At 38.5% G+C, this 12,229-nt stretch overlaps 2 protein-coding genes across 2 annotated transcripts in view; one reads left to right on the top strand and one right to left on the bottom strand.

The window, feature by feature from the left end:
• Positions 1–4,137: 4,137 nt before the first annotated feature.
• dpcd (deleted in primary ciliary dyskinesia homolog (mouse)) lies at positions 4,138–7,710 on the bottom strand (the record flags this gene model as incomplete). The annotated part of the gene is made up of 6 exons (XM_083906023.1): positions 4,138–4,575; positions 4,804–4,906; positions 5,183–5,316; positions 5,860–5,984; positions 6,070–6,150; positions 7,647–7,710. 6 exons carry the CDS (start codon positions 7,708–7,710, stop codon positions 4,471–4,473), a joined length of 612 nt encoding a protein of 203 aa, XP_083762149.1. The 3' UTR covers positions 4,138–4,470.
• Positions 7,711–8,120: 410 nt separating this feature from the next.
• Positions 8,121–12,229, top strand: part of poll (polymerase (DNA directed), lambda) — a gene marked incomplete at its 3' end in the record, with an annotated part of 5,175 nt that continues 1,066 nt past the window's right edge. The window contains exons 1-7 of the mRNA XM_083905653.1: positions 8,121–8,151; positions 9,003–9,146; positions 9,259–9,556; positions 9,715–9,832; positions 10,024–10,368; positions 10,525–10,698; positions 12,047–12,175. Coding sequence (XP_083761779.1) covers positions 9,032–9,146; positions 9,259–9,556; positions 9,715–9,832; positions 10,024–10,368; positions 10,525–10,698; positions 12,047–12,175 — 1,179 coding nt within the window. The 5' untranslated portion in view covers positions 8,121–8,151; positions 9,003–9,031. The remainder of the gene's footprint in view (positions 8,152–9,002; positions 9,147–9,258; positions 9,557–9,714; positions 9,833–10,023; positions 10,369–10,524; positions 10,699–12,046; positions 12,176–12,229) is intronic.

Genomic DNA, 12,229 nt, shown 5'->3' with positions numbered 1-12,229 from the left:
GGACTCAAACCACTGATGGAGAACTGTGGTCCCGTACCCTTACAGTCAAGTGCCCATACACATTTTTGTTGTTGTTGTTGTTGTTGTTGTTGTTGCCTCATTTTGTGGACTGTGTTATTTTAATTCTCTGTACTGGATTGTGTGTAAACAATCTAATATCTAATCCGCTAGTTATTTCCAATTCAGTCAAACCGTTAGGAATGTGTTTTCTTCTCTAATTTACAAAGAACTGAAGCGCTCGACAACCTTTGCGGGATCATACCTATGTTCCCCGGGTCCTATGTTCCTATGTGTAAAAAAAGGCTCCGATGTTCCCCACTTTGTGGAAGCCTGGGTGTGGAGCTCCAGGGTAAAGGGTTAGGGTTAGGTTAGGTTAGGGTAGGGTTAGGGTTAGGGTTAGGGTCCTATGTTCCCTGGGTCCTTTTTGGGTGAAAGTGGGGAACATAGGACCCTTTGGGTGAACAGCGGGGAACATAGGACCCTTTTTTTAGAGAAAGGGTCCTATGTTCCCCGGTCACATACAAAGCGGGGAACATAGGACCCGGGGAACATAGATACGGTCCCACATTTGCCATGAACCTTTGGCGAGGAGGAGGAGCAGCAGCAAAGAATGTTTTTTTTACAATGAAGCTAGACACGGCAGCTATCTGTGGATTTTCTCAGTCTCAGTTGACATGCTATCTCGCCTTTAAGAGGACGTTGGGTGAAATTTAACCTTTTTCTTTTTTTTTTTCTACATATATAAATATATTTTTACTGTAAAAATGTAAATTGTGTCAAAATGATGGAAAAATATTTATTGTAGAGTGTATATTAAAACCACTAAAGATAAAGAATCGGGCTGGTGCGGCTGTTTTGAACACAGTTGTTTTGTTGTTTTCCTTCTTCTTCTTCAAGCTGGATAACTGAGGGGCAATATCTGTGACAGGCTACTGAATTCAGTGTGCTCAGCAAGTGAGACTCGGGCCTGAATGGCCCGGGCTATGCATTAAAAGCGGTGAGGTCAGCCCACCATTTTGGCCCAAACAAAGGTTACCACCATGTAGTTGCATTTCTCACGATCGCACACCGTAACTCTCTGATCAAATGGGCCCTTTGTGTAACCTCATATAAAAGGGCATGTTATACAATAGTGGGTTCGAATAATGACACGAGGAGGGGTCAGTTATCAAAAAGAAGCCAGTCACACAGGGGAGGGGGGTTGTGGGGTCTGCGGCGAAGGGAGTCGAGCATCAGGGCCCTGTGTGGCAAAATGTGGCATCGGCTGAAAGAGGGGGAATGGCTGGGAAGAGGCATTCGGGAATGAAAGGGAGGCAGAAAAGAAACCCTCTTCCCAGAAGCAGTTGAGCATGACCATCAGAGGCCAAACGACAGGGGAGGAAGAAGACCCCGAACACAGGAATTTGGCTGCACTCACAATGCACGGAGCTGGACGACCAATTTGTTAGTTGGTGTTTGCTGCCAAAGGAATTTGTTTTGACAGTGGCTCCGGCGCTAAAAGACCGCAAAGCATAAAGGGAAATTAAGCAAAATTAAGACCTCACGGTTTTAAAAGTATCTTCTTACAACGTCATCTTTAAAAGACGTTAAAACAGAGTCAACAAAAATCCTATCCGGGCGGACTGTGTGTGTGTGTGTGTGTGTTTGAAATGTTTTTTTCTAGTGTTCGCCTGAAGACAAGAGGACAATGGTGAGAGAGACCTGTGGTTTTGTCTGTGCTCTTTGCACTTGCTCTCTGGGTTTGGACAAGTGGGGAAAAAATGCAAAGAATCACAAGGTTGAAACGATCTATATTTAAATACCATTGTCTCTTCTTTTTTCTCCCCCTCTATGCTTTGCTTCCACTGTCTCACTATTTCTGATGAGTGTTGTTGATTATTATTATTTTTTTAATTGAAGTAAAACACAAGTAAATCACATTTTGAGGCAATTATCTTTATTTTATATTTATTTTATACATATATACATATATATGTATATACAAATACACACACATATACATGTCACTTGTGCCCATATATATATATACACATATATACACACATATACATATATGTCACTTGTGCATATATATACACACACATACATATATGTCATTTGCGCATATATACACATATGTCACCAGTGCATATATATATAAATATATATATATAGTAAGTGACATGTGTGTGTATATAAATATACACACATATACATATATGTCATTTGTACATATATATATCACTTGTGCATATATATATACACACATACATGTCATTTGCGTATATACATATATATATACACACATATATACACATAAACATATATGTCACCAGTGCATATAGATATATAGTGACATGTGTGTATATATACATATATGTCATTTGTGCATATATATATCACTTGAGCATATATAAATACACACATACATATATGTCACTTGTGCATATATATATATACAGTATATATATGCACAAGTGACATGTGTGTGTATACATATATACATATATACACACATATACATATATGTCATTTGTGCATACATATACACGTATATATATATATATATACACACACATATACATATATATGTCACTTGTGCATATATACACACACACATATGTGTATATATATATATATATATATAAACACACATATATGTGTGTCACTTGTGCATATAGAATCCCCTATGCCAAAAATGTGAGGTCAATTATTTCCACTCAGACCAGTGTTATTCAAACTTTTTTTTTTATGGGAACCCACTTTTAAAAGATAACTCTTGTGACGCAATTCATAACAAACTGTTAGTTTGTGCAGCATTATTTCTTTTACTGCCTGTTCTGTAACAAAAGATATTCCAAATAATTGATTTGTACAAGTTTTGTTTAATAAATCTCACATAAAAGGCTACAAAAAAATCAACCTCAACTCAATATCATGGTACCGACCCAGTCTGTGGGAATGTATTACATCTTAATCTGTTTGTGTTATTTTATCATCTGTTCACCTGATTGAGGATTACAATCTGACACAAATACTTTTAAGAGAAACTCCGATCCATTTGGGACATAACTCCAGATCAGCTGCTCTTATTTCAGACCTGTGTGTTTGTGAGTTTTAATCCGAAGCCCACAAAGCCCACACAGTGACCCCATCTCCTCTAATGGGTGAAATGGTAACACTGGTCTCAGTAATGGCTTTCAGGGTGGCCCACTCCACGCAGGGAACATAAGGATATTCAGTTAACACAGACGGGATGTTGCTCGTAACAGTGACCCCGGAACGGACAGGGATGAGGCATTGTGTGTTTTGAGTGTTTTACAAGGACATCAGTGAAAGGAGGGTGGTAGGTTACGTGACCCCGCCATCAAAACGGTTCCCTTGTAGGATTTGGGTAGCAAAATAGATGTTTTTTGTTGTTGAATTTATTGAAAAAGTTTTTTTTTGTACATATACGTACATACATACATATATATACACAAGTTACATGTATATACATATATACATACATATGCACAAGTGACATATATACATACATGCATATAAATGCACATGTGACACATATATATACATATATATATGCACAAGTGACATATATATACATACATATATGCACAAGTATCATATATATACATACATATAAATGCACAAGTGACATATATATATATATATATATATACATACATACATGTATATGCACAAGTGACATATATACACACGTACATATAAATGCACATGTGACACATATATATACATATATATATGCACAAGTGACATATATATACATACATATATGCACAAGTAACACATATATATACATACATGTATGCACAAGTGACATATATATATATATACATACATACATACATATATATGCACAAGTGACATGTATATACATACATATATATGCACAAGTGACAAATATACATACGTACATATATATGCACAAGTGACGAATATATACATAGATACATATATCACTTTATGTCACTTGTGCATATATATATACGTACATATACATATACATACATACATATTTATTGTTTTGTACTGTACTGTTTTTTTTTAGTTGTTGAATTTATTGAAAAAGTTTTTTGTAACATCTTTTTGACTATGTATAGGACAAATTTCAATGTAAAAGAAAAAAGTAGTGGAAAAAGCACTGTAAAAAAAAATTTGTTTTCATACTGAAGGGAATGGAAAACGATGCTTGGATCATAGTTCATCCATATGCAAATCCATCAACACTGACAATTGTCCTGATAAATACGATGTAGACGAATTGAGATCTTCATAATAGACGTGTAAAACGGAAACATGTCGACGTTTTACGCGTGAAACATGATGTCAATATACGTACTGAGCCTTTGTTACACTGACACTGAAGAACCTTTCATCGGGACGCGCACAGTCGTTGAATTATTGCCCAGCCTGGGCCGCGAGGTTCTGATTTAAATGCAACGCTCTCTCACTCTCTCCCACAGTCACATTTCACTGGGTTTTGCAGTCCACGTCTCCTTCTCCCGTCGCCTTCAGTTTCTTCAGCTCCTTCAGCAGCTCCTGCTCAAGGGTTAAGATCTCTTTGGGTTTCTTATACTGGACAAGAGTGAAGAAGAAAGGAAAATAAGAAGTTCATCATCATCGTTCTCCTCATCTCTTTTAGAAAGCGTTTAGTGCAGATGTGTAATAAAAGCTAATAAAACAATAAAGAATCATGACTGAAAATGAGTAGCACACAAATAAAAGCTTGCCTGATGATTTGTATAAAATACAAGGATATAAATTAATATAAATATTAATAAGGAGATGTGGTGTGGGACTTACACTGACGATCAAAGTGTTGTTGGCGTGAGTGAAGCCGAGGGCAGAGGCGTCGTACGGCAGCTGGCTGCGCTCCAGATCAGGAATGCTGAACTTCTTATAATACCTGGGAAGATCATGGAGAGATGGGTCAAAGTCAGCGTGATCGAGAAAAAGCATTGTGCACAGTGCCATCTATGGGTGGAACGTAAGGATGGCATGCAGCAAGAGTTGAACAAGAAGGATGAGCCTGATTTAGATTTAAAATGTCATTCATCTAAATATGACTCTCTCCATATTTTATTTTATTGTTGTATTTAGTTATCTGCAGTGTTGCAGTACTTGGGTGACGTTAACCAAATAAAGCCGCCTTGAACTATAGTGTTCCTCAGCGCGTATTTACTTTTTGTTTGTGGTTTTAACGATGATGCATCTTTCAGATGGCTCCGTGGAGACGACGAAGACGTCTTTGGGGTAGGGGAGGTTGCGGATTCGCCACTGGAAGCTGCTCTTTGTGTCTTTCCGCGTGAACACAGGCTGTGGAAAACGAAACAATTCTCATTAAAAAAAAAAAAAAGAAGAGACATTATGTGCTCTACCGTTCAAAAGTTTGGGGTCACTTTTGGGGTCAATGTCCATATTTTTTGAAGGAAAAGCACTTTTTTTTCAATGAATATAACATTAAATTAATCAGATAATGTGGTAAACTACTATTGTAGCTGAAAACGTCTGGTTTTTAATGGAATATGTACATAGGTGTATAGAGGCCCATTTCCAGCAACCATCTCTCCAGTGTTCTAATGGTACATTGTGTTTGCTAATCACGTTAGAAGGCTATTGAATGATTAGAAAACCATTGAAAACCCTTGTTTAGCTGCTTCATTTTTTATTTAAAATCACTATTTCTAATCTTGTCAATGTCTTGACTGTATTTTCTACTCATTTTGCAACTCTTTTGATGAATAAAAGTCTGACTTTTAATGGAAAACACACATAAATTGCATAGGTGACCCCAAACTTTTGAGCATATATAGTGTGTATATGTGTTGGTTTGAATGTAACAGTGAGGGGAAAACCCACATTGGAGCAGTTCTCTTTGATCATGCTGGAGTCAAGCGACGGCACGGGGCTCGCGAGTACTTCCCCGACCTCCACCTGCCATTGACCCTGCCCTCCAATTTTGCTTTTCCGACTCCACTTTCGAACTGAAAACCATCCAAGCATTGTGTCAAACAAGCGATACATATTAAAATGCACACTTTATAATCACAGATATCAAACACGGCTTACCGATGAGCTCATCCGTTTCCAAATCATACTCCTCTACCATTTCTTGTCCATCTGTAAACAGGTAGTGGATCTTCCTTTTGCCTGGAGGTGGAATTCAGAAGAAACTTATTAATAACTCAGAGCAGCAAACCTTCAACAAAAGGACAGTTTTCTGTTTTTTGGGGGTTAAGCTAGGATGCAGCTATTCCCAGCAGCACAAAATATGTCTCTATATGTGTCCGTGTGATGGATATTAGTACAGATATAAGTCATTTTAGACCATTTAAGAACTATTAAGTATTGTTCTGCCAAGAAGAAGACATAAACAGCCCAAACATGCATGACTCAGCTAAATGTGACTGTGCTTCGCGAAGCATGTGATTTAAAGGATTTTTATATATTTTTTATCTGTATATCGGTATCGGACCGATATCGATACTGATTTAATGATACCGATTCCCATCCCTGGTCATATGTATGGGGTTTGTCATACAGTTTCACAACTACAACGTCATTATGTTCAAGATAAGTTTATTTATCCTCAATTGAAGATTGTCCTTTTTTAAGATCTCTACATTTCAGATAGTCGTAGATGTCTCCAACTTGAACTGATGACATCACAGGTATCTGTAATGGCAATACCAGAGAGTCAAAACTTGGCGATTAAATACTTCAGTTGGATTCACACAAAAAATAATAATAAAAAAAATCAGCATCAACATTCACCACATTATACCCCATGACAGTCCAGCAGGATATCAGATACACAACAGTTTACTCCAGACCACTTAAGGACAAAACCAGGTTCCACAGTCACACCAGGACAACACTGAGGAGCACATGCTTCCTCAGCTCCTTTAGCGTAGAACTCTGTGTGTTGCATTTACATAAAGACTGATTTGTTTAGTGTGTTGCTTTATTACTTACTTACAGGACTATTCGATTACACACTCAAACCCAGAAATCTAGCTGGGCCAGACATTTTCTGGAGCTAGTAAGCAGCAGGTGAGGACAAGTTTAAAACATATATCAAAAAGTGCATTAAAAAAAACAACAACAATAAAAGAGCTAGCAACAAAAGATATTTTGGCCATACCTGTTCTAACACACCTGTAAGCACGTACAAAAGTGTACAGTGGTACCTGAAACTATTTTAAATAAAATATTAGCACTTGTTTTTCTTTGAAATAAGATAAACACACGTCATATATGACCCACAAACACCTCAAATTGCCTTTAACAAGAGTACAAAATAGCTAACACACTGCTATCAAGGAAGTGATGAAGGAATCTTTGAGGGACAGTTAAAAGTGTTTCTCTTGTCATTTCCCTCTTTATGTTCCTTTATATTCTCGTATGTGTTACAGTCTTACAGGTTACATTTCACTGTGGGTTATATAAAAGTGTAATAATGCATGTGACATAAATAAAACTCTTGAATCTCTCATTTCCTGAGGTGTTAGCTAGCATGAGCTAACACTTAAATGAGCAGCTCTCAGCGTGAATGGGGGGGTAAAAACATTTTTTTAACCGATTTTTGTTTCCTTTTCCCAAAGAATAATTAAACTATCGCACTTGTTCGTATTCGCTGTACTCACCGTCTTGTAACAAAGCTGTTTTCCTCGATGATTTTAAGGTTCCGCTCCAGCTCTGCACAGCCATGTTTCCACAGACTTATCAGTTGTGCCGAACCACTTCCGTAACCATAGCAACCTGGGTCAATAAAACCCAAATCCTCAACCCAATATAGCCAATTAGCACGAACGGTGCAGGAAACTCGATTTATTTTTTTCGACTTTGATTTTATTTAAAATAAATATATATATATATATATAATTACAAAAGAAGCAATTTTCATATCAAAGCGCAGAATCACATAAAAGGACAAAGTTTGCACACTTATTATACTTATTATATGGCTGTATATTAATCGATATTATTGAAAATGTATTACACATTGTGTCACGTTTGTGTTTTTTTTTTTTACAAATTGGCTCCAAAACTATGACAAAAAATGAGCCAGCTGAGTGACCCGGAAGTGAAACATTGAATTTTGTGTCTGTCTGGTGCGTTGTTGGCGTCTATGGTTCCTCCTGAACAGGGGTAAGAGCCCAAACTACTTCTATCATTTTTAAATCTTCTAAGTGCGCAGTTTCATTCGGACTTTTTGAAAGGGACAATGCGAAGAGCGTAAACAGAGAGAAAACGATGATTAAAACGAGCTCTGTGTCACCGTTTCCTGACTGTTATGCTGGATCTGACGTTAGCGTAAGCTAAAATGGGGCTAGCTAAAAATAGACTTGAATAGATTGCTTCGAGATTGGCTCGTTTATAAATTAAAATGTAGACTCAACTGTTCTGTAACAGAGTAGAAACGGACGACAATATCGTTGTGTTCCTCTGATGGAAAAAAACTGTAATTACAATGTATTATTATTAGTTACTTAAACGTCCTATGAAAACTTTGTATATGAGTTTTATTGTATGCTAGGTTAACCTCACTCCCTGACATTTCAGATGACTTATTATTAATGTAGTTATTATTGTAATAATCAAATCAATGTATTTTTGTTTAGATAGTGCAGGGGTCTGCAACTTTTAGTATTAAAAGAGCATTTTTTGTCCTTTCTCCACCCAACTAAATGTAATCTGGAGATCTATAAAAATCACATATAGTTTTATATATAGCTAAAAACGTAGTTTGATGCATTTATAAAAGTAATAAAAGAAAACTTGTCACTTCATTACTTTTTTTTACCTCTCTTTGAAATAAGTTGGATTTTCTATATTATGCGGATCCAAATATCCAAAATTTAAAAAGTGTTTTAACTAAATTAATACCAAATTCATCTGAGTTTCCACTGTGAATTCACTACATATATTACATACACATACAGATGTGTGGGTGTGTGCTTTACATTTCAAACTTATCATAATCCTGCTTTATGCCACAGGCCACTCGTGCCCCCTTTTAATAAAGACGATGGATCCTCGTCATGGGATCATGAAGGCTTTTCCAAAAGTCAAAAGGGTCAGAGGACTACAGGCGAAGGATGTACCACCACTGAAGAAGAAACCAGATGAGTGTGACGTCTCAGGTTGGTAACGTGTGTGTGCGAGAATGAGTGTAATGGATGGACAGAGCAACAAAATAATAAACATGTATTTGGCAACACAGAGAAACTAATCTGCTCCTCTCCTCTGCTTCAGGAAACACTTTCAGTGGCGTCACCGTGTACATCCTGCCGGCCGGAATAGGAAGTGCCAGATGCCAGATTTTTCAAAGACAAATTCAGCAGAACGGAGGACAGACGGAGACGTTGCTGGCTCCTGCTGTCACTCATGTTGTTGTAGACGACAGCATGGATAGTGACAGAGCTATGCGGCTTTTGAAAGTGGATTGCATGCCCTCTGGAGTCCAACTGGTGAAATGCACCTGGTTGAGTTTGTGTATTAGTGAGAAACAACTCCTGGATGTAGCCAACTACAGCCTTCTTATACCCAAGAGGTTAGAAATGCCTATTTATATTATAAGTTGGGAAAGGGTTAACTGTTCATATTATATTATTGTTGTTATTATGTACTCTGTATTTAATGACAAAGCCTTATAACTGTCTCTACTTTACTACTACTTAATGGATCTTTTTACTCTTTTTTTCCACTCAGGGACTCTGAAACACAACATGAAAATATTGAAGGAGAGTTGTCGAATGTCCAGCCTGCTGCAGAATGCATCGTCGAGCCACTGCCACATCAAACCAAGCAAGAGGAGACCACAGACACGGTAGGTTGCCAGGTTCATGTGAAGAAACTACAACTTTTCAGTGTCATTTATAGGTTTCAGTCCGTCAGCCAGTAACTATTTGGTGGAGAAAAGGAAAAGAAACGCTAACATAAACAGAACAAAACACATAAAAACCACACTCCTTTGTTATTTGGACTACTTTATGATTATACTTAAAATCCCATCATTAGTCTGTACCCGATACCAAAGACACACCACGAGGGGATGAAGACGGCGTCTCACAGAACGACCTGCAAGCGCTCATCACTGGCCAGCACCCCAAAGAGGAGATTCCTGACTCCAGCCTCGACCCCAGTGTAGACGTAGACACTACAGCTCAGAAGGCGGTCTCGGGAAAGTGGGTCTGTGCCCAGTCATCGCAGTCCAAAAGTAATAACTTCAACAAGCACATCACGGACAAGCTCGAAGTGCTGGCCAAGGCCTACACACACCAGGGGGACAAGTGGAGGGCGCTGGGCTACTCTAAGGCTGTCAACGCTCTCAAGAGTTACCACAAGCCTATTACATCATACCAGGTACTGCAGCGCAATGCAGGTGCTTTTAATATTATGTCGTTGGTCCTGTCAGTAATTTGTGTAGTTGCTGGACACTATTTAGTGCAATATAGTGGAATAGCTTTTTTTTCTTTTCCCATTTTTTCCCATTTTTTTTCTTGCCTCTACTCGTTTCAGGAGGCCTGTCTGATTCCAGGAATCGGGAAACGTATGGCTGACAAAATCGATGAGATCATGGAGAGCGGGCATCTCCGGAAGCTGGATCACATCGGGGAGGCCGTGCCAGTGCTGGAGCTTTTCACCAACATATGGGGCGCTGGAGCTAAAACTGCACAACTGTGGTACCAACAGGTAAAGTGGATATTTAAAAGCACATAGACTTTTAATTTCTCGTAGAATTCATGGGTCTGATGCATTTTCTCCCTCCGTGGAGTGAAGGTAACTGGGGAAATGTCTGTGCAGCTAAAACAGGGAAGAAATTCATACCGTTAAAAGGTTTATTGACTCATTGGTCATTCACATGAAATCACATCTCACACGACAGTAGCATAACATGATATCTAATAGCACTAAAACATGTGTTGAGACTCCGAAATACAGCCCGGCTGATAAATCTGTTGACACACAGAAAGTGGATTCACACACGTTAACCTTTCCCAATAAAAGTCTTTACGCACGGGGGCCAAAAAGATAAATATTGGTGACATAAAAAATGAAATAGATGGATTTACATCAACACAACATGTCAGTTTTTCTTCCAGTATATGTGGGTTTTCTCATGGTACTGCGGCTTCCTCCCACAATCCAGAGAGATGCAGTTTTGTTAAACTACAGACTCTGAATAGGCCGTAGGTGGAAATGTGAGTGGTGTTTACGGAATGTTGATCCTGTCGACTCATCCTACCTGGAATTTGCTCCAGCTCCTCTGCGACAGCTGTACAGAAATGGATTTGTAGATGTGTTAAAGGGGACATATTTTGCAAAATCAACGTTTTAATAATTTTAATACTTATATTTGGGACTCTATGAGTAGGCAAAGTGTGGTCCTCCTCAGTCTAAGTACAGGACATAAAACACGCGATGTTGACTTCTGCACTCATTGCTACGTCACAATGAGACATTCCTGGAATTGTTCTCTTGCGGAGCTCCACTTTGTCACTAAAAAACGCGAGAGTGCAGGCGAGGGAAATAGTATCAGGAAGAGCGGAAGTCGGCCAAGTGTTCTATTCTTGTCTGCACAGTGCAGCACAGAGTTCTACACAAACTTCCAGCCTCAGAGGATTTACATGTCCACTGGATACATTGTATATATGACGGCAATGTGCCGGCTAGAGTCGGCAAATTATGGATTTTCCAAATGCTAACTGCTGTTAGCTGCTGGAGCCTCAGTGACGCTGACATAGTTCCCTGTCTCTCATTTGCATTTAAAGAGACAGGCACTCAAAAACGAGCATTTTGGCAGGGTGATTGAACTGCTATGGTTCTTCATCTTTATGGTATTTTGACCAAACCATGTCACAGACATGTTCATTAGGACACCAGGGAACTAGGTTAACTTGGAGAAATAGGATATAATACGTCTACTTTAAGCACTGATAGCTAAACTGGGCTACGGAATTGAATTGGGATTACATGTATAACCTAGGCAAGATGGAATGTAATGTATTTTATAAAATTGTTTGTCATTTGTACGCATCAGGGATTTCGCACTTTGGAGGACATCCGCACAAAAGCCCACCTCAACAACACTCAGAAAATAGGACTCGAGCACTATGATGACTTTCTGGACCGCATGCCCAGAGAAGAAGCAGCAGCCATAGAGAAAGTGGTAAGGCATTTTTCTTAATAATTTACAGTAATATCCACCTTTTGTGATGACGAC

Source organism: Microchirus variegatus (assembly GCF_963457635.1).
Source record: "Microchirus variegatus genome assembly, chromosome: 19".
Lineage (NCBI taxonomy): Eukaryota > Metazoa > Chordata > Actinopteri > Pleuronectiformes > Soleidae > Microchirus > Microchirus variegatus.
Note: the sequence above shows the minus strand (reverse complement) of the source record. Positions and strands in the feature narration are given on the sequence as shown.